This window comes from Apodemus sylvaticus, chromosome 10 (genome assembly GCF_947179515.1).
Source record: "Apodemus sylvaticus chromosome 10, mApoSyl1.1, whole genome shotgun sequence".
Classification (NCBI taxonomy): Eukaryota; Metazoa; Chordata; class Mammalia; order Rodentia; family Muridae; genus Apodemus; species Apodemus sylvaticus.
This window is the reverse complement of record NC_067481.1, coordinates 28,590,759-28,613,556: the sequence shown is the minus strand read 5'-3', so window position 1 is coordinate 28,613,556 and position 22,798 is coordinate 28,590,759. Positions and strand designations below refer to the sequence as shown.

Below are 22,798 nucleotides of genomic sequence, written 5' to 3'. Positions count from 1 at the left end.
TAGTACTGTATGAGATCCTCTGGGAGCAGTAAGGAGGGGATGGACTGAGAGGATTTAAAAAAAAAGCAAAACTCTCCTCAAGACAGGGCTTCTCTATGTAGCCCTGGCTGTCCCTGACTCTGTAGTCCAGGATGGTTTCAAACACAGTGATCCACCTGCCTGTGACTCCCAATTGCTGAGATTAAAGGTGTGCACCACCACTGCCCAGTTTAAGATTTTATTTTTACTCTATATTAGTGTTTTGCCTGCATGTGTATCTGGGTACCAATGTGCATGCAGGACCCTAGGAGGCTGGAGTGGGCTTCAGATCCACGGGAACTTGGACTCCAGACAGTTAAGAGCCACTTTGTGGGTGCTGAGAGTTGATCCTGGGTCCTGTGAAAGAGTGGCCAATGTTCTAGATGCTAAACCTGTTGGTATTCTGTCTAAGCTCCACCCCACACCTACTTGGCAGTTGCCAGGTATGCCCCGCCCCATAGATCTGGCTCACTATAAAAGGGGCTACTTGCCCCTCCTCTCCCTCTTTGCTCTCTCTCTGCTCTCCCACACACTCTCACCTCTCTGCCCCTTAGGCTCTCCTCCCCCCTCTCTCCACGTGGTCATGGCCGGCCTCCACTCCACTTCTCTACTCTCTACTCTCTACCTTTCTCTACCACTAACTCCCATCCTCTACCCTGAAAAACTCTATTCTATACCATGCCTGTGTGTGTGTGGTCCCTCAGGGAGAAGAATTCCCTGGACAAGGGCCTGCCTGGGCACCCCCTTCCCCCATACCGCTGTGCCATACTCCCTTAACCCCCAATCCTCTCTTTTTAAGCCCCTTTATGCAGATGTGGTTTTATGAAGGGCTGGGGATGAAGCCCAGTGCTAGGGTGTCTGACATGTTCAAGGCTCCGGCTTCAAACATTAGCACTGGAAAAAACGTACTGAGTGAAATTTGATCAATGAGGACTGGTACACTTTTCAGCCCTGTTATGAGGATAGACAAGTGAGACTGACGGGTGGCACATGTGGCATGGGTACCATCCTGAGAAAAGCAGTGTTGACGGAAAGGCCTGGGTATCTATGGACATAGGAGCAAGACTTTTGCCTCCTGAGACTCCTGATGAGTGTGTGTGTAGAGCCCATGAGAAGCGGAGCTGCAGCCTGCTAAGCTGGGCTGGATGAGCTGTTGGCCTCTGACTGAGAAGTCATCCTTTGTGGAGAGTGAGCGACTCACACTCAGGAGTGAAAGATGAAAGACAGTGGGGGAAGGAAGGAAGGAAGGAAGGAAGGAAGGAGGAAGTGAGGGGAGGGGAGTGGTGCTGAATGAGATCTGACTCCAGGGTTTGTGCAGACACTCGCAGCTTGGTCGGCACCTAGGAGCAGCTCTTTGAGCTGGGACCTGGATCTTCTTAATAAGAGTTCCCCAAGGATGTCGGGGAGACATGGAAGGAGAGCTAAGGGAGCACAGGGACAGAGGGAGGAGGAGCAGCAGAAGCTGGATGAGGGGTGTCTTAGTCAGGGTTTCTATTCCTGTACAAACATCATGACCAAGAAGCAAGTTGGGGAAGAAAGGGTTTATTCAGACACACCAGAAGGGGGCATCAGATCTTGTTACAGATGGTTGTAAGCCACCATGTGGTTGCTGGGATTTGAACTCAGGACCTTAGGAAGAGCAGTCCGTGCTCTTAACCGCTGAGCCATCTCCAGCCCCCACCAAGGCAGCTCTTAATAAGACATTTAATTGGGGGCTGGCTTATAGGTTCAGAGGTTCAGTCCAGTGTCATCAAGACAGGAACATGGTAGTATCTAAGCAGGCATGATACAGGAGAAGCTGAGAGCTCTAATCCTCATCTGAAGACCACTAGGAGAATACTGGCTTTCAGGCAGCTACAATGACGGTCTCAAAGCCCATATCCACAGTGTCTAACTTCCAAAGACTCCATATTTTATAGCAGTATCAACAATGTTAAAAGTCTTAAGTACAAAGTCTCTTCTGAGATCCATCCAATCACTTACCTGTAATTCTGGAATCAAGACAGGAAACCAGCTGGGCCAACTTGAAACTCTGCAACTCCATGTGTGTCTGATGTAGAAGAAATCTTCAGATCTCCATCTCCTTTTTCATCTTTGTTAACTGTAACAAGTTTTTTTTCCTGGGCTGGTTCCACTTCCTATTAGCAGCTTTTTCTCAGCAGATATCCCATGGTTCTGGCATCTCGAAAATCTTGGGGTCTCCAAGGCAGATTCAGCATTACAGCTTCTCATTCCAATGTCTGGGATCCACACATGATCTTGTGTGCTCCACCAAAGGTCTGCTATCACTTCTCTAAGCCCCAATACTTTTTATGATCCCTGGGTCATCAAGTACAACTGAGGCTGCACCATCACAAATGGCCTTCCAAGGCCTTCCACAGTGCCAAGCCTCAACTGCACTTCACGACCCCTTCATTTCTTCAAAACCAGCATCACCTGGATGAAACTTGCACATTATCAAGTACAGCTGCAACATGAGGTACAACTTTGGCTATCTCTGAAACACAGCTTGTGTTCTCAGATAACACTTTGCCTCACCTTAGTGAGGCAGGTCTGTTTATTTAGTTTTTTTTAAGGATTTTTATTTTGTTTTTATTGTATTCTTTTGTTTTGTTTTTTTTTTTCCAAGACAGGATTGTTCAGTGTAGCCCTGTTTGACTTCACTCTGTAGTAGACCAAACTGGCTTCGAAATCAGAAATGTGTCTGACACTGCCTCCCAAGTGTTGGGATTAAGGTTGTATACCACTACTGCCTGGCTTTTTCTTTTTTCTTTTCAATTTTTAAAATTTTTTGAAAAATATTTATTTATTTCATTGTTGCTGTGTTCAGACACACCAGAAGAGGGCATAAGATCCCCATTAGAGATGGTTGTGAGCCACCATGTGGTTGCTGGGAATTGAACTCAGGACCTCTGGAAGAGCTCAGTGCTCTGAACAGCTGAGCCATCTCTCCAGCCCAAAGATATATTTTTATTTTATGTCTGTAAATACACTGTCAGTGTCTTCATACACACCGGAAGAGGGCCTGGGATCACTGTACAGAAAGTTGTGAGCCACTATGTGGGTGCTGGGAATTGAACTCAGGACCTCAGTAGCTGCTGAGTTCTATTGCTTCTGGAGATGGAACATGGCCCTCCTTATTCTATTTCCAACTCCCTGTTTCCCAACTTTCTGCCTAAACTTGGCTATCCAGGAACTTGCTCTGTAGATTGACCTTGAACTCAGAGACCTGCATGCCTTTGTCTTCTGTAATGCTGGGATTAAAGGCGTGTACCAGCATGCCTGGATTTAAGCTTTTCTTCACCTAGAACCTGCTTTGTCCCAGGCAGGCCTTGAACTCATAGATCTGTTTGGCTTTGTCTCCTGGGATTGAAGGTGTGTATCGCTATACCTGGACCTAAATTAAGCTGGGTAGGATCTCATTCCCAAATCCCTTAATCTGCTCTCTCCAAGAGCATAGGATTCAGCTCCATTTCAATGCCTGGTGCCCTGTTAACACTTGATCCATATATTTTCTATTTTTCCTTTCTTAGTATGGAGACTTAACCAGAGAACAAAGTTTCTGCTGGGCTTTTTGAGACTTCCTTTGTCAATGCAATTAATCTAAGTCTCTTCACCTTAACCTTAGGCAGACTCTTCAGATCTTAGTCTTGGCTGACCTGGAACTTGCTCTGTAGACCAGGCTAGCCTCAGTAACCCACCTGTCTCTTGTCTCTGGAATGCTGGGATGTAAAGGCTTGTGCTACCAACACCTGGCTTTTTTTTTTTTTTTTAATTCAATCCTAGCTGCTCCAGATCTCACTATTTAAATCATATTAGCTTTGAACTCACAGAGATTTGCCTTCTTATCCTTGGTGGGATTAAAGGTTGGGCAACCACGCCCTGTTCTAAGCACTATTTAAGCACAGCACAGCAGAGGGACATCCACAGCGCTCTGCTCCATCCAACTTACAAAGTTGGCAAATCAATCTCTTCTAAACTCCCAGTTCCTAATTCCTCAAACTCAAGCAAGGCCAGGTCTTCTCTACTTCCCTTTTCTGAGCTCTAGATCAGTTCAATACCCTGGTCCTGCCCAGCTCTGTTGTGTTAACTGAGTCCCTATTTTGAGGCTGGGTCCCATAGGTGGAGGGAAGTTGGGAAAGTCTTGCCCTGTCACTCTGTCCTTACACACAGAAGCTCAGCAGCCCCCTTGCAGGGATGAAGGACTCCTGTGTTCTGGGCACACTCACCTTGATCTTTGGCCTGCTTTCCAGTCTCCAAGGAGCAACCACCAATGAGGTAAGCCAGTCTTCTGTGACTTTGGGAGGACCCTATGGGGCAGAGGCTTATCCCTGGACATGGCTGTTGGAGGGAGGGAGAGTCTGAGACCCACTGTCTGGAACAATTTCTGAGCAGAGACTAGCCTACAGTTCTTTGTGAGACAGAGATTCCTGTTCCCAATCTGGCCTCAAACTCTCTCTGTAGCCTTGAATAGTTCTGTATTCTCTTGAGTTCTGTCATGCTGGATAAGCACCACTGGTTTACATACACCTACCTGATTTATCTCCATGTTGGAAAAGCATTCTTACAACTGAGACCCAACACCCAGGCTTTGAGCACTGACCTCTGTCTTTTTTCTTCCACAGGGTGTAAACACATGTGACAGCTTGTAAGTATGGGACTTTGTCTATAATTATCAGTAAAAGGAAGGTGGGGTGGCAGTGAGGGAACCTGTGTGTGCTCAGATTCTGCCCTGGATAAGGGGACAGACACCTAATTCCTATCACTTTTGCTGAAACCATAGCCCCTCTCAGCTTACCCAACCTCAGGATCTGCAATCTGGAACTGCTGCTAATCCCCAACCTTTCACAGCTGGGGGAGGGGGAGTCGCATGGGCAATGTCCCACTGCTGCCTCCCATGGAATATCAGCACCATGACCATTCTGCCTGAGGCACAATGGCATCCTGCCCTGATGAACTCTGAACTCAGGCCTCAAGTCCAGACCCTGATTCCTCTCAGTGAACCCAGGATGGAACTGTACCCCAAAACCACTAAGAGTGGCTTACAACATAAGGGTCTAAGAGTCTAAGGAAACAAGGATCCTTTGGTTGGACCCTCTGATGCCATCAGTATCTCCCCATGCCTCTTTGTTCTGACTAGAAGCTGCCCCAAAGGATTCACATGCTGTGACAATGAATGCTGCCCAGAAAGAAAGGTCGGGGATCCTGCAAATAACCCCTTCAGGTAAGCTGGGGCTCACTACCTCTGGGCATCATTTTCTGAGGGCTGGGTCCACCAGAGACGAGGTGGGGGTGGTTGATGGAGGGGGTTTGGCAAGGGAGCATAGTCTACGTACTCATGACATCACCATCCCCCTCCCTAGGGTCCTGTTCATCGTCTTATTGGTCATCATCGAGCTCTTGTACATCTGTGTGCTAGTGGAGTGCTTCTGTCTCCACTATAGAAGCGAGCAGCATGATGTCAGAACAGGGGATCCACAGACTACCCGAGAACCGCCCTCCATTGCTCCCCTAGAGAGCATTTGTGTCAGCTCCTTGGATCCCCCATCACCTTACAGTCAGGTGTGTTTTTCTGTCCCAATGCCTAATGTGTGTCATAGTCATTGTTTGCCCAGACTCTAAATAAAACAAGTATCCCTTTTCTTCAGCAGGTTGTTCTAAATCCAAGTCCCACAGAACCACATCCTCTCTACAGCCTCATGCCTGAGGGCCCTGCTGTCAGATGAGAGGGAATGCCTATGCAACCCTGTGAGCTCCCTCACACAGAGACCTCTTGGAACAAGCCCAGGACCTTGGAATGACTGCTGATCCCATCATGTCTCTTGTACTTTGATTTATTTTATGTTTTTTATACAATGCTGCCCCCTCCTCTTCTGTCATGAGAGCTAATCTGGGTGCAGAATCTCTGTCCCACACTCAAGGTTGTTGACAGTTGTCAGAATTGGCAGTACATGTAGTGGATGCAGAGAGATCATTGCTAGTGGACTGCCAGCCTTGACTGGACAGCTCTGTCTGCCATCCTAGAGAAGCACTTCTGTGCCTGGAAGAGATTGAAGACTGAACAGCACAGTCTCTGAGCCATCTTCCAACCATACCTGGGCAGAGAGGGCCTCGCTGTCCCTCTATAGCAATGTGAAAACCTAGGGACTGAGTGTCAGAAGCTGGCTGCAGTGTAGTGATGGAGACAAGGTCAGAGGCTGAGGAAACACTTCCAGCTTCTTCCATTGGTGACTGACTGCACTGACACCTGCTGGGAGGACTGAGCATCCAAGGTGTGATGAAGGCTTAGACCTTCAGCTTCTTGGGACTTGGGGCACTAAAGAAATGAACTGGAAAACTCCCAAGATTTCCTATTCCAGTCCTGGGACCTGCTTTCCTGGGAGATCAGAACTCGACTAAGTATGGAACTCTCAGGGAGATACAAGTGAGAAACAGGCTTCTGGGAGAAGGTAGGGTGGGGAGAAAACCTGGAGAAGCAGGCATGGTTAGACTCCTGTCCAGTGAGGCCAAGGAGCACTTCCTTCCACATTCCTCTCCTGGAATCCCCTGGAGGGAGAGGGGAGGCAGACCCCACCTTGCTCCTCCTCCTGCTGAGCCTGGGTTCCAGGCACTAGAACTCAGACTCCTAAAGAGAAGGTTTTGTCCTGTAGCTGAGAGACTGAGAACAGCCTGGAGTGTGGACTGTATTGAGGGGTCGATGAGTAAAGACAGTTTTGGTGCCCATGCTTTTGCACCTTACCCCTGTCTTTACTGTGTGTACTGCAGAGGGCTGAAGGCCCCTGTTTCTCTTCAGACAGATCACACTATCATAGCTCACAGCTTAGGTGTGCAGGCAAGTCAGGTGTGTCTCTCTTGGACACTCAGTAAACCAGGCTGGCTTCAAATTCAGGATCCCCAATATTACTTATCTCTGAGCCACCACAGAAAATGGCAGGAAGGGGGTTCCAGCTAGATTCAGGCTCTGAGAACTGGGCTTTTCAGTGTAGGAGGAGGTCACCTCAGTCTCCTTATTACCTATGTGATATTGAAGATGGTATACCGGATATTGAAGATGGTATACCGGATATTGAAGATGATATACAGGATATTGAAGATGGTATATGGCTTTCCATTCGGTGGTATGGCCTGGAGAGAGTTGCTTTCTGCAGTTCAGTGGCTGTAAAATTTTATTATCTTTAAATTGTGTCTCACTGTTTTGTTAGGGTGTCAGATCCCCTGGAACTGGTGTTCTAGATGACTATGTCCTGGCTTGTGGGTATTGGGTATTGAACCCCCATTTCTGCAGAGCTGCCTGTATTCTAACCATTGAGACATCTCTTCAGGCCCCTGAATGCATCTATTCCCACTCATTATAGTCTCTACTGTGGGTGAGAGTGAAGAGATGTTAGGTTTTCAGAGGTGACCTAGCACTGTCCATTCCACCAATATTTGCAAAGCCACTGCCTGAGTGTTCCTGTCCTGGATGTCCAGGATGAGACCAGGTGCAATGCCACTTCTAAGGATAAATCTGCAGAGAGGCCCACACCAAAGCTCACAAAGATGCAGATGCGCACCTTCTGGTGCACTGGACCGGGTGGGGTGTGAAACATTGGTGACATCCATGGACCTGTGGGAGCTAGTTCTGTTAGACATGCATCCACGCTGAACCCCCATGCCCTCAGGATGAAGGATCTGTCATGCCAACCTGCACTGTGTCTGTCTTATTGGGAGAAAGATAAGTTCATAGAAGCTTTGTAAAATAAACTTAAATATTTCATTTTTATAAGTGTGTGTTTGTGTGTTTCTCTGCACCTGTATTAATATCTAGAAGAACCAGGTACTGTGGTGAAGGTCAGGTTAGTCAGGATTTTGAGTCAGGGGATTCCAGACCCTTTTGGACTCTGAGGAGTCCAGTGTAGGTACCACACTTTCTTCTCTCAGGATGGAGCAGCTGTTGTCCAGTGTCATTGCTGTGACGTTTAAAATGTGAGCAGAGCCAAATGCACCAAGTAAATCCTGAGACACTTTGAATTTCACTTAACGTATTTTAGCATTTATATGTGATGTTGGTTTTATTTAGTAGCAAGGTAGTGGCCTTTAATTCTAGTATTAAGGAGGCAGAGGCAAGCAGATCTCTGAGTTTAATGCCAGCCAAGTCTACTGAGTGAGTTCCAGGATGCCAGGAGTACACAGAGAAACCCTGTCTCAAAAGTAAGGTGATTTTGAATTTCACATAAAAAGTTCTCTTAGGGGCTGGAGAAATGGCTCAGTTGTTAAGAGCCCTGACTGCTCTTCTGAAGATCCTGAGTTCAAATCTGGGCAACCACATGGTGGCTCACAATCAACTGTAAGGAGATCTGACATCTTCTTCTGGAGTGTCTGAATAAAGCAACAGTAGATTCACATATAATAAATGAATAAATCTTGTTTTAAAGAAGTATCTTAGTTAGAGTTTTACTGCTATGAATAGACACTATTACCAAGGCAGCGCTTAATAAGACATTTAATTGGGGCTAGCTTATAGGTTCAGAGTTTCAGTCCAGTATCATCAAGGCAGGAACATACTAGCATCTAGGCAGGCATGATGCAGGAGAAGTTGAGAGTTCTAATCCTCATCTGAAGACCACTAGGAGAATACTGGCTTCCAGGCAGCTACAATGAAGCTTTCAAAGCCCACATCCACAGTGACACTCCTACTCCAACAAGGCCACACCTTACAATAGTGCCACTCCCTGATCCAAGCACAGACAAATCATCACATTCCACTCCCTGGCCCCCATTGGTTTACTCTATGGGTCCATATATAGCCATAACATAATAAAACGTATATTCAGTATAACTTCCAAAGACTCCATACTTGATAGCAGTATCAACAATGTTACAAGTCTTAAGTTCAAAATCTCTTCTGAGATCCATCCAATCGCTTACCTGTAATTCTGGAATCAAGAAAGGAAACCAGCTGGGAAACTGGAAACTCTGCAACTCTATGTGTGTCTGATGTAGAAGTGGTCTTCAGAACTCCAACTCCTTTCTAATCTTTGTTGACTGTAACAAGCTTCTTTTCCTAGGTTGGTTCCATTCCCTGTTAGCAGCTTTTTCTCAGTGGATATCCCATGGTTCTGACATATCGAAAATCTTGGGGTCTCCAAGGCAGCTTCAATGTTACAGCTTCTCCTTTTAATGTCTGGAATGCACACATGATCTTCTGGGCTCCACCAAAGGACTGTCATCACTTCTCCAGCTCTGCCCTCTGTAGCATTCTAAGCTTAGGTTGATCCACTCCACTGATGCTGCTGTTGTTGGTCATGATTCCATGGTACTGGCATCTTGAACATGCTGGATCTTCTGCTGCAACTAGGTTTCCCCAACAGACTCTCATAGGCTCTCTTCAAGGTGCCAAGGTTCAATTCTATGTATGACCCCTGGGTCACCAAGTACAACTGAGGCTGCACAGTCACCAATAACCTCCCATGGCCTCTCACAGTGGCAAGTGTCTACTGTTCTTCATGACCCCTTCGAGACATCAAAACAAGTACTACCTGGGTGACTCTTGCAAATTATCAAGTACAGCTGCAGCATGAGGTACAACCTTGGCTATCTGTGGAACACATGTTCTCTGTGCTCTCAGGAAACACTTTCCCTCTCCTTAGTGAGGCAGCTCTCTTCTTTCTTTATTTTTCAGGAGGTTTGTTGTTGTTGTTGTTGTTGTTACTTTTTATTGTTTTGTTTTGTTTTTGAGACAGGGTTTCTCTCTGTAGCCCTGGCTGTCTTCACAATGTAGACCAGGCTGGCCTCAAACTCAGAAATTTGCCTGCCTCTGCCTCCCAAATGCTGGGATTAAGGGCGTGTGCTACCACTGCCCGACTTTCTCTTTTTTCTTTTCAATTTCTTTCAAAATAAAAATTTCAATATATATTTATTTCACTCTCTCTGTCTTCAGACACACCAGAAGAGGGCATAAGATCCCCATTATAGATGGTGGTGAGCCACCATGTGGGTGCTGGGAATTGAACTCAGGACATCTGGAAGAGCAGTTAGTGCTCTTCACAGCTGAGCCATCTCTCCAGCCCAAAGATTTATTTTTATTTTATGTCTGTGAGTACACTGTCCATGCCTTCATACACACCAGGAGACCACATGGGAATATTTTACAGAAAGTTGTGAGCCACCATATGGTTGCTTGGAATTGCATTCAGGACCTCAGTAGCTGCCGAATTCTACTGCTTCTGGAGATGGGACCTGGCCTTCCTTATTCTATTTCCAGTTCTCTGTTTCCCAACTTTCTGCCTAAACTTGGCTATCCTGGAACTTGCTCTGCAGATTGACCCTGAACACAGAGACCTGCATGCCTCTGTCTTGTGTAATGATGGGATTAAAGGCATGTACCAGCATGCCTGAATTTAAGCTTTTCTTCACCTAGAACCTGCTTTGTCCCAGGCAGGCCTTGAACTCTTAGATCTGTTTGGCTTTGTCTCCTGGGATTAAAGGTGTGTACTCCATACCTGGACCTAAATGAAGCTGGGCAGGATCTCGCTCCCAAATCCCTTAATCTGCTCTCTCCAAGAGCATAGGATTCAGCTCCATTTCACTTCCTGGTGCCCCGCTAATACTGGAACCATACATTTTATATTTTTCCTTTCTTAGCATGAGTACTTAACCAGAGAGCAAATTTTCTGCTGGGTTTTTTGAGACTTCCTTTGTAAATGCAATTAATCTAAATCTCTTCACCCTCGCCTTAGGCAGACTCTTCAGACAAGAGCAAAAACAAGCCACATTCTGCCGCAAAATAATACAAAAGTAGTTTCTAAACTACATACTGAAATTTTTCACTGAAATGGCTTGGTCCAGGTCCTCATAATTGAAATCATTCTCACTAACAAAATCTTCCACATTCCTACTAGGCTGGTTCATTTAGCCCTACTTAAAGCATTCTTCTGCTTTCCAAATCCAAAGTCCCAAAAACTACTTTCTTACAAAGAAAAGCATGGTCAGGCCTATCACAGCAATACCCCATTTCTCGTACAAAATTCTGTCTTAGTTAGGGTTTTACTGCTGTGAAAAGACACCATGGCCAAGGCAACATTATTGCTTGTCTTGAATTTAAAATTTTTATTTTAAAGGTTTTGTTTTGTTTTGTTTTTTATAATATCTGATGGGGCAGGCACACACTTTTCATCCCAGACTGGATACAGATGGAGGTGGAATCACTTGAGTTGAAGGCCAGTCTGGTCTACAGAGTGAGTTTCAGGACAACCAGAGTTACACAGAGAAGCCCTCTCTTGAAAATATAAAACAGGGCTGACCAGAATGAGCAGAGGTCCTGAATTCAAATTCCCAGCAACTACATGATGGCTCACAACCATCAGTACAGCTACAGTGTATTCATATTCATAAAATAAATAAAAAATTGAAATACTAAAATGATATTGAAAGATATTTTAATTACATCCATTCATTTGCTCTCTCTCTCTTTATCTCTCCCCCCTTGTGTTTATGTTTGTTTGTGTGTGTGTTTGCAGTCAAGTACATTTAGTTGACTTTCTCCTTCTACTACATGGGTCCCAGAGATCAAATTAAGGTTTTCAAAGCTGGATGTGATGGTACAGGCCTTTAATCACTGAATTCAGTAGGCAGAGGCACGGGGATCTCTGTGAGACAGAGGATAGCCTGGTCAACGGAATGAGTGCCAGGACAGCCAAGCTCTGTACAGAGATCCTGTATCAGAAAACAATTCCAATAAAGAAAACAAAGCAAAGTCTGGCAGTGGTGGCACATGCCTTTAATCCCAGAACTTGGGAGGCAGAGGCAGGCAGATTTCTGAGTTCAAGGCCAGCCTAGTCTACAGAGTGAGTTCCAGGACAGCCAGGGCTACACAGAGAAACCCTGTCTTGGGAAAAAAAAACAAAACCCAAAACAAACAAACAAACAAAAAAAAGCAAAGAAACCAAAATTCAGGTTTTCGGGCTTGTTGGTAAGCACATTCACCCAGCAAATCACCCAGCTGGCCTTACTAGTTTGTTTTGTTTTAAATTTTTTTGTTTCCTTTTTATGTGTCTGAATATTTATTGCATAGATGTTTATGCCCCATATGTATGCCTGGTGCCCTCAGAGTTCAGAAGCCGGCATCATCTAGAACTGGAGTTTCAGGTGCTTATGAGCCGTCTTGATTACAGATGCTGGAAACAGAATCCAGGTCCAAGGACATCTGCTCTCCAACTCTGAGTCATCTTTCCAGACTGTTCTCCCTCCCAACCCACAAAGGGTTACTCTGTGTAGTCTTGGCTGACCTGGAACTTGCTCTGTAGACCAGGCTAGCTTCAGTAACCCACCTGTCTCTTGTCTCTGGAATGCTGGGATTTAAAGGCTTGTGCTACCAACACCTGGCTTTTTTTTTTTTTTTTTTAAATTCAATCCTAGCTGCTCCAGATCTCACTATTTAAATCATATTAGCTTTGAACTCACAGAGATTTGCTTTCTTATCCTTGGTGGGATTAAAGGTTGGGCAACCACGCCCTGCTCTAACCACTATTTAAGCACAACACAGCAGAGGGACATCCACAGCGCTCTGCTCCATCCAACTTTCAAAGTTGGCAAATCAATCTCTTCTAAACTCCCAGTTCCTAATTCCTCAAACTCAAGCAAGGCCAGGTCTTCTCTACTTCCCTTTTCTGAGCTCTAGGTCAGCTCAAGGCCCTGGCTGTACCCAACTCTGGTGTGGTAACTGAGCCCCTATCCTGAGGCTGGGCCCCATAAGTAGAGGGAAGTTGGGAAGGTCTTGCCCTGTCACTCTGTCCTTACACACAGAAGCTCAGTGGCCCCCTTGCAGGGATGAAGGACTCCTGTGTTCTGGGCACACTCACCTTGATCTTTGGCCTGCTTTCCAGACTCCAAGGAGTAAGCACCAATGAGGTAAGCCAGTCTTCTGTGACTTTGGGAGGACTCTATGGGGCAGAGCCTTATCCCTGGACATGGCTGTTGGAGGGAGGGAGAGTCTGAGACCCACTGTCTGGAACAATTTCTGAGCAGAGACTAGCCTACAGTTCTTTGTGAGACAGAGATTCCTGTTCCCAATCTGGCCTCAAACTGTCTCTGTAGCCTTGAATAGCTCTGTGTTCTCTTGAGTTCTGTCATGCTGGATAAGCACCACTGGTTTACACACACCTACCTGATTTATCTCCATGTTGGAAAAGCATTCTTACAACTGAGACCCAACACCCAGGCTTTGAGCACTGACCTCTGTCTTTTTTCTTCCACAGGGGGCAAACACATGTGACAGCTTGTAAGTATGGGACTTTGTCTAGAATTATCAGTAAAAGGAAGGTGGGGTGGGGGTGGGGGAACCTGCATGTGCCCCGATTCTGCCCTGCATAAGGGGTCAGACTCCTAATTCCTATCACATTTGCTGAATCCATAGTCCATCTCACCTTACCCAACCTCAGGATCTGCAGTCTGGAACTGCTGCTAATCCCCAACCTTTCACAGCTGGGGGAGGGGGGGGCACATGGGCAATGTCCCACTGCTGCCTCCCATGGAAGATCAACACCATGACCATTCTGCCTGAGGAACAGTGGCATCCTGCCCTGATGAACTCTGAACTCAGGCCTTGAGGCCAGACCCTGATTCTTCCCAGTGAACCCAGGATGGAACTGTACCCCAAAACCACTAACTGTGGCTTGCAACCTGAGGCTCTAAGAGTCTAGGGAATCAGGGACCTTTTAATTGACACTCTGATGCCATCAGTATCTCCACATGTCTGTTTGTCCTGACTAGAAGCTGCCCCAAAGGATTCACATGCTGTGACAATGAATGCTGCCCAGAAAGAAAGGCCTGGGATCCTGCAAATGACCCCTTCCTGTAAGTCGGGGTCACCACTTCTGGTCATCATTCACTGAGAGCTGGGTCCACCAGAGACAAGGTGGGGGTGGGTGATGGAGGGGGTTTGGCAAGGGAGAATGGCCTAGGTACTCATGACAGTTGTCTCCCCCACCCTAGGGTCTTGTTCATCATTTTGTTGGTCACGGTCACCATCTTTTGCATCTGTGGGCTAGTGGACTACTTCTGTCCCAATTGTAGAAGAGAGGAGCAAGATGACAGAACTGGGAATCATCAGAATTCCCGTGAACCGACCTCCATTGCTCCCCTAGAGAGCATTTGGATCACCTCCTTGGATCCCCCACAGTCGGGTGCATCTTTTTGTCCAAATACCTAATGTTTCATAGCCAACTGTTAAACATGTTGCCAGAATGGATTGGGGAAGGGGGATAATGGATAGGCAATGGCTATGCGAACCCTAATTGTCATTCTTTGCCCCCAGACTCTAAATAAAACAAGTATCTCTTTTCTCCTGCAGGTTGTTCTGAATCCAAGTCCCACAGAACCACTTCCTCCCTACAGCCTCATGCCTGAGGGCCCTGCTGGTCAGATGAGAGGGAATGCCTATGCCACCCTGTGAGCTCCCTCACACACAGACCTCTTGGATCAAGCCCAGGACCCTGGAATGAATGCTGAACACATCATGTCTCTTGTTCTTTGATTTAATTTATTGTTTTTATACAATGCTTAACCCTCCACTTCTGTCTTGAGCTAAGTTGGGTCCAGAATCTTTGTCCCACACTCAAGTGTGTTGAGAGTTTTAAGAATTGGCAGTGGCTGTAGTGGTTGCAGAGAGATCATTGCTAGTGGACTGCCAACCTTGACTGGACAGCTCACCCTGCCATCCTACAGAAGCACTTCTGTGCCTGGCAGAGATTGAAGACTGAACAGCACAGACTCTGAGCCATCTTCCAACCATACCTGGGCAGAGAGGGCCTCGCTTTCCCTCTACAGCAATGTGAGAACCCAGGGACTGAGTGTCAATGGCTGGCTGCAGTGTAGGGATGGAGACAAGGTCAGAGGCTGAGGAAACACTTCCAGCTTCTTCCATTGGTGACTGACTGCACTGACACCTGCTGGGAGGACTGAGCAGCCAAGGTGTGATGAAGGCTTAGACCTTCAGCTTCCTGGGACTTGGGGGCACTAAAGAATGAACAGGAAAGCTTTCCCAATTCTATTCCAGTCCTGTGACCTGCTTTCCTGGGAGACCAGAACTTAACTAACCATGGGACTCTTAGGGAAATACAAGCCAGAAAACAGCCTCTTAGGAGAAGGTAGGGTGGGGAGAAACCCTGGAGAAGCAGGCATGGTTAGACTCCTGTGGAGCGAGGCACACAACGATGCAGATGAGCATCTTCTGGTGCTCTGGACCAGAAAGGCTGTGAAACCCTGGTCCACATCCATTGACCTGTGGGAACTTGTTCTGTAAGACAGGCACACATCCCCTAATGATGAAGGATCTGTCATGCAAACCTACATTGTGTCTGTCTTATTGGGAAAAAAGGAAATTACATAGCAGGTTTGTAAAATACATGTAATGGTTACATTTTTATAAATGTGTGTTTGTATGTTTCTTTGCGTGTCTATTAATATCTGGAAGACACAGGTGCTGTGGTGTAGTTCCAAGTTGGTCAGAAATCTGAGGCAGGAGGATTACCCCTCTGAATCTAGCCAGAGTTACAATGAGTTAAGCCATGGTGGGGGGGTTACTGACAACATAGTTCAGTAGTAAAGAATTTGCCTAGTATGTGCAAGATCTGGAGTTAAGTCCCCAGCTGCTGCTCCAACAATCTTGTACTATATTACAGCTACTGGGAGCAGTGAGCAGGTGGCTAGCTTGGGAGAGCTCTAAAGAAAAAAACTCTCCTGCTGGGCAGTGGTGGTACATGGCTTTGATCAGAGAACTAGGGAGGCAGAGGCAGGTAGATTTCTGAGTTCCTCAGCATGAGTTCCAGGACAGCCATGGAACAGTTTCGAAAATCATAAACGTAAACATAAACAAAGAAACAAAACTCTTCTCAAGACTGTTTATCTGTGTAGCCTTGGCTGTCCCTGACTCATTCTGTAGTGCAGGCTGCCTTCAAACACAGTGATCTACCTGCCTCTCTCTCCCAATTGCTGAGATTAAAGGTGTGCACCACCGCTGCCCAATTTAAGATTTTTTTTGTCTATATTAGTGTTTTGCCTGCATGTGTATTTGTGTACCAATGTGCATTCAAGACCGTAGGAGGCTGGAGTGGGCTTCAGATCCCCTGGAACTTGGATTCCACACTGTTAAGAGCCAAAGTGTGGGTGCTGGGAGTTGATCAAGGTATAAGAAAGGACGTTAGCTGGCTGGAAAAATGACCCAGTGGTAAAGAGCATCTGTGGAACAGCCAAGGCTACACAGGGAAAGAACAGCCCTCCCAGGGAGCTCCACACCTGACTGCCCTGCAGCACTGCTGAGCCTCTGTCTTGCCGGATTCTGGCAAGGGCCTTGGGCTCTTGTTCTATGCAGGAATCTTCAGCTTCCAGTCTTATCCCCACCCTGTGTGCAGATAGGGACACAGAGGGACAATTTGGTATCATGGAAAAACCCTGGGAGCTCAGAGTCAACCTCTAGGGACCCTTTGGACTCTGAGGAGTCAAGTGTAGGTACCACACTTCCTTCTCTCAAAAGTTATAGAGCAAAGGATGGAGCAGCTGTTGTCCAGTGTCGTTCCTGTGACGTTTTAAATGTGAGCAGAGCCAAGCACACCAAGTAAATCCTGAGACACTTTGAATTTCACTTAACCTATCGGTAACACTTATTTGTTATGTTGGTTATATTTAGTGGCAAGGTAGTGGCCTTTGATCCTAGTATTCAGGAGGCAGAGACAGGCAGATCTCTGTGTTCAAGGCCAGCCTGGTCTACTGAGTGAGTTCCAGGATGCCAGGAGTACACAGAGAAACCCTGTCTCAAAATTAAGGTGATTTTGAATTTCACAGAAAAAGTTGTCTTAGGAGCTGGAGAGATGGCTCAGTGGTTAAGAGCACTGTCTGCTCTTCTGATGATCCTGAGTTCAAATCCCAGCAACCACATGGTGGCTTACTACCAACTGTTAGGTGATCTGACAACTTCTTCTGGAGTGTCTGAACACAGTAAACTCACATATAATAAATAAATAAATAAATAAATAAATACATACATACATACATACATAGTTTTTTAAAAAATTGTCTTAGTTAAGGTTTTACTGCTGTGAAAAGACACTAGTAGCAAGGCAGCTATTATAAAGACATTTAATTGAGGCTGGCTTCTAGGTTCAGAGGTTCAGTCCAGTATCAAGGCAGGAACATGGTAGCATCTAGGCAGGCATGGTGCAGGAGAAGCTGAGAGCTCTAATCCTCATCTGGAGACCACTAGGAGAATACTGGCTTCCAGGGACCAACTGTTCAAACTTGAAACTCTGCAACTCCATGTGTGTGTGATGTAGAAGCGGTCTTCAGATATCCTACTCCTTTTTCATCTTTGTTGACTGCAACAAGTTTCTTTTCCTGGGCTGGTTCCACTTCCTATTAGCAGCTTATTCTCAGCAGTTATCCCATGGTTCTGGCATCTCGAAAATCTTGGGGTCTCCAAGGCAGATTCAGTGTTGCAGCTTCTCATTCCAATGTCTGGGATCCACACATGATCTTGTGTGCTCCACCAAAGGTCTGCCATCGCTTCTCCAAGCCTCAATTCCTTGTATGATCCCTGGGTCATCAAGTACAACTGAGGCTGCACTGTCACCAATGTCCTTCCATGGCCTCTCACAGTGCCAAGGCTCAGCTGCTCTTCATGACCCCTTCATGCCTTCAAAACCAGCACCACCTGGATGAAACTTGCAAGGTACAACCTTTGCTATCTGTGGAACACAGCTTCTTTGTGCTCTCAGATAACACTTTGCTTCACGTTAAATGAGATAGGTTTTTTTTTTAAAGGAGTTTTTATTATTGTTTTGTTTGTTTTGTTTTGTTTTGTTTGAGATAGGGCTTCTCTGTGTAGCCCTGTTTGTCTTCACTCTGTACACCAAACTGGTCTCAAACTCAGAAATGTGCCTGCCACTGCCTCCCAAGTGTTGGGATTAAGGGCGTGCACAACTACTGCCCGGCTTTTTCTTTTTCCTTTTCATTTTTTTTTTTAAAATCTGTTAAATAATTCTTTATTTCATAGTTGCTGTATTCAGATACACCAGAAGAGGGCACAAGATCCCCATTAGAGATGGTTGTGAGCCACCATGTGGGTGCTGGGAATTGAACTCAGGACCTCTGGAAGAGCAGTCAGTGCTCTTAACAGCTGGGCCATCTCTCCAGCCCAAAGATATATTTTTATTTTATGTCTGTGAGTACACTGTCAGTGTCTTCATACACACCAGAAGAGGGCATGGGATCTCTGTACAGAAAGTTGTGAGCCACCATGTGGTGCTGGGAATTGAACTCAGGACCTCAGTAGCTGCTGAGTTCTACTGCTTCTGGAGATGGAACATGGCCTTCCTTATTCTATTACCAGTTCTTTGTTCCCCTACTTTCTGCCTAAACTTGGCTGTCCTGGAACTTGCTCTGCAGAGTGACCTTGAACTCAGAGACCTGCATGCCTCTGTGTCCTGTAATGCTGGAATTAAAGGCATGTACCAGCATGCCTGGATTTAAGCTTTTCTTCACCTAGAACCTGCTTTGTCCCAGGCAGGCCTTGAACTCACAGATCTGTTTGGCTTTGTCTTCTGGGTTTAAAGGTGTGTACTCTATACCTGAACCTAAATGAAGCTGGGCAGGATCTCATTCCCAAATCCCTTAATCTGCTCTCTCCAAGAGCATAGGATTCAGCTCCATTTCACTTCCTGCCCCCCCCCCCCCCCCCCCCCCCCCGCTAATACTTGATTCATATATTTTCTATTTTTCCTTTCTTAGCATTGAGACTTAACCAGAGAACAAAGTTTCTGCTGGGCTTTTTGAGACTTCCTTTGTCAATGCAATTAATCTAAGTCTCTTTACCTTAGCCTTAGGCAGACTCATCAGACAAGAGCAAATCTAGCCACATTCTGCTGCAAAATAATACAAAAATAGATTCTAAATCACATACTGAAATTTTTCACTGAAATGTCTTGGTCAAGGTCCTCACAATTCAAATCCTTCTAACTATCGCCATCTTCAACATTCCTACTAGGCTGGCCTATTAAGCCCTACATAAAGCATTCTTTTGCTTTCCAAAGTCAAAGTCCCAAAATCCATTTTCTTTCAAACAAAACCATGGTCAAGCCTATCACAGCAATACCCCAATTCTGGTACAAATTTCTGTCTTATTTAGGGTTTTACTGCTATGAAAAGACACCATGACCAAGGCAACATCATCACTTGTCTTGGATCGATTGTCACCATATTTTCAATTTTTATTTTAAAGGGTTTTTTTTTGTTGTTGTTGTTTTTTGCTTTTTATTTTTTTATTTATTTTTATTATTATTTTTTTATATTGGATGGTGCAGGCACACACCTTTAATCCAAGACTCTGGATGCAGATGGAGGTAGATCTCTTGAGTTTAAGGGCAGCCTGGTCTACAGAGTGAGTTTCAGGACAACCAGAGTTAAACTGAGAAACCCTGTCTTAAAAATATAAAACAGGAGTGAGCAGAGTTCCTGAATTCAAATTCCTAGAAACCACATGATGGCTCACAACCACCAGTACAGCTACAGTGTATTCATATACATAAAATAAATAAAAAAGAAAATCTAAAATGATAACAAATGATATTTTAATTACATTTATTCATTTACTCTCTGTCTCTCTCCCCCCACCATGCCTCCACCCCGTTTGTGTGTGTTTGTGTGTGTCTGTGTATATTTGCAGTAAAGTGCATGGAGTTGACTTTCTCCTTCTACTACATGGGTCCCAGAGATCAAATTAAGGTTTTCAAAGCTGGATGTGGTGGCACAGGCCTTTAATCACCGAATTCAGGAGGCAGAAGCTGAGGCAGAGGCAGAGGGATCTCTGTGAGCTGGAGGATAGCCACATCTACGGAGTGAGTGCAAGGACAGCCTGGCTCTGTACAGAGATCCTTTCATAAAACAATTCCAACCAAGTAAACAAAGCAAATTCAGGTTTTCAGGATTGTTGGTAAGCACATTCACACAGCCAATCACCTGGCCGGTCTTACTGGTTTGTTTTGTTTGAAATTGATTTGTTTCATTTTTATGTGTCTGAATATTTATTGCATAGATTTATGAGTACCGTATGCATGCCTGGTGCTCTCAGAGTTCAGAAGCCAGCATCATCTAGAACTGGAGTTTCTAGGTGCTTATGAAGCCGTCTTGTATACAGATGCTGGAAACAGAATCCAGGTCCAAGGACATCTGCTCTCCAACTCTCAGTCATCTGCCCAGACTGTTCCCACTCCCAACTCACACAGGGTTTCTCTGTGTAGTCTTGGCTGACCTGGAACTTGCTCTGTAGACCAGGCTAACCTCAGTAACCCACCTGTCTCTTGTCTCTGGAAAGCTGGGATTTAAAGGCTTGTGCTACCAACATCTGGCTTTTTTTTTTTTTTTAATTCAATCCTGGCTATCTAGGCTCTCACTAATTATATCCTACTAACTTTGAACTCACAGAGATTTGCCTTCTTATCCTTGGTGGGATTAAAGGTTGGGCAACCACGCCCTGTTCTAACCACTATTTAAGCACAGCACAGCAGAGGGACAGCCAGAGCGCTCTGCTCCATCCAACTTACAGAGTTGGCAAATCAATCTCTTCTAAACTCCCAATTCCCAATTCCTCAAACTCAAGCAAGGCCAGTTCTTTTCTGCTTCGCTTTTCTAAGCTCTAGGTCAGCTCAAAGCCCTGGTTGTGCCCAGGTCTGGTGTGTTAACTGAGCCCATACCTTGCAGCTGGGCCCCATAGGTGGAGGGAAGTTGGGAAGATCTTACCCAGTCACTCTGTCCTTACACACAGAAGCTCAGCGGACCCCTTGCAGGGATGAAGGACGCCTGTGCTGTGGGCACACTCATCTTGATCTTTGGCCTACTTTCTACTCTCCAAGGAGTAAGCACCAATGAGGTAAGCCAGTCTTCTGTGACTTTGGGAGGACCCTATGGGCAGAGGCTTATCCCTGGACATGGCAGTTGGAGGGAGGGAGAGTCTGAGACCCACTGTCTGGAACAATTTCTGAGCAGAGACTAGACTACAGTTCTTTGTGACACAGAGTTTCTTGTTCCCAATCTGGCCTCAAACTGGCTTTGTAGCCTTGAATAGTTCTGTGTTCTCCTGAGTTCTGTCATGCTGGACAAGCACCACTGGTTTACATACACCTACCTGATTTACTGCCATGTTGGAGAAGCATTCTCACACCTGAGACCCAACTTCCAGGCTTTGAGCACTGACCTTGTCTTTTTTTCTTCCACAGGATGTAAACACATGTGACAGCTTGTAAGTATGGGACTTTGTCTAGAATTGTCAGTAAAAGGAAGGCATGGTAGGGTGGGGGAACCTGCCTGTGCTCAGATTCTGCCCTGGATAAGGGGACAGACACCTAATTCCTATCACTTTTGCTGAAACCATAGCCCCTCTCACCTTACCCAACCTCAGGATCTGCAGTCTGGAACTGCTGCTAATCCCCAACCTTTCACAGCTGGGGGAGGGGGGGTCACATGGGCAATGTCCCACTGCTGCCTCCCATGGGAGATCAGCACCATGACCATTCTGCCTGAGGCACAATGGCATCCTGCCCTGATGAACTCTGACCTCAGGCCTAAAGTCCAGACCCTGATTCCTCTCAGTGAACCCAGGATGGAACTGTACCCCAAAACCACTAAGAGTGGCTTGCAATCTTAGGGTCTAAGAGTCTAAGGAAACAAGGACCCTTTGGTTGGACCCTCTGATGCCAACAGTATCTCCCCATGTCTGTTTGTCCTGACTAGAAGCTGCCCCAAAGGATTCACATGCTGTGACAATGAATGCTGCCCAGAAAGAAAGGTCGGGGATCCTGCAAATAACCCCTTCAGGTAAACCTGGGCTCACCACCTCTGGGCATCATTTTCTGAGGGCTGGGGCCACCAGAGACGAGGTGGGGGTGGGTGATGGAAGGGGTTTGGCAAGGGAGCATGGCCTAGGTACTCATGACATCACCATCCCCCTCCCTAGGGTCCTGTTCATCGTCTTATTGGTCATCATCGAGCTCTTGTACATCTGTGTGCTAGTGGAGTGCTTCTGTCTCCACTATCGAAGAGAGCAGCATGATGTCAGAACAGGGGATCCACAGACTACCCGAGAACCGCCCTCCATTGCTCCCCTAGAGAGCATTTGTGTCAGCTCCTTGGATCCCCCACCACGCTATAGTCAGGTGTGTTTTTCTGTCCCAATACCTAATGTGTTTCATAGTCATTGTTTGCTCAAACTCTAAATAAAACAAGTACCCCTTTTCTCCAGCAGGTTGTTCTGAATCCAACTCCCACAGAACCACATCCTCCCTACAGCCTCAGGCCTGAGGGCCCTGCTGTCAGATGAGAGGGAATGCCTATGCAACCCTGTGAGCTCCCTCACACAGAGACCTCTTGGATCAAGCCCAGGACCTTGGAATGACTGCTGATCCCATCAAGTCTCTTGTACTTTCATTTAATTTATTGTTACTATATACCCCTGCCCCCCCTTTTGTGATGAGAGCTAAGCTGTGTCCAGAATCTCTTTCCCACACTCAAGGTTGTTGACAGTTGTTAGAATTGGCAGTACCTGAAGTGGATGCAGAGAGATCATTGCTAGTGGACTGCCAACCTTGACCAGACAGCTCCCTCTGCCACCCTACAGAAGCATCTCTGTGCCTGGAAGAGATTGAAGACTGAACAGCACAGTCTCTGAGCCATCTTCCAACCATACCTGGGCAGAGAGGGCCTCGATGTCCCTCTATAGCAATGTGAGAACCCAGGGACTGAGTGTTAACGGCTGACT

The 22,798-nt window shown here is 46.2% G+C and overlaps 2 protein-coding genes and 1 pseudogene across 2 annotated transcripts; all 3 read left to right on the top strand.

Moving 5' to 3' along the window:
• Positions 1-4,215: 4,215 nt before the first annotated feature.
• Positions 4,216-7,602, top strand: LOC127694362 (transmembrane protein 92-like). The gene is made up of 5 exons (XM_052195922.1): positions 4,216-4,296; positions 4,644-4,666; positions 5,159-5,242; positions 5,382-5,607; positions 7,489-7,602. Exons 1-5 carry the CDS (start codon positions 4,216-4,218, stop codon positions 7,600-7,602), a joined length of 528 nt encoding a protein of 175 aa, XP_052051882.1.
• Positions 7,603-12,825: 5,223 nt separating this feature from the next.
• LOC127695551 (transmembrane protein 92-like) lies at positions 12,826-14,449 on the top strand. Its single transcript, XM_052197785.1, has 5 exons — positions 12,826-12,906; positions 13,254-13,276; positions 13,768-13,851; positions 13,990-14,174; positions 14,334-14,449. Exons 1-5 carry the CDS (start codon positions 12,826-12,828, stop codon positions 14,447-14,449), a joined length of 489 nt encoding a protein of 162 aa, XP_052053745.1.
• Positions 14,450-20,833: 6,384 nt separating this feature from the next.
• On the top strand, positions 20,834-22,386 carry LOC127694361 (transmembrane protein 92-like; annotated as a pseudogene).
• The last annotated feature ends 412 nt before the right edge of the window (positions 22,387-22,798 follow it).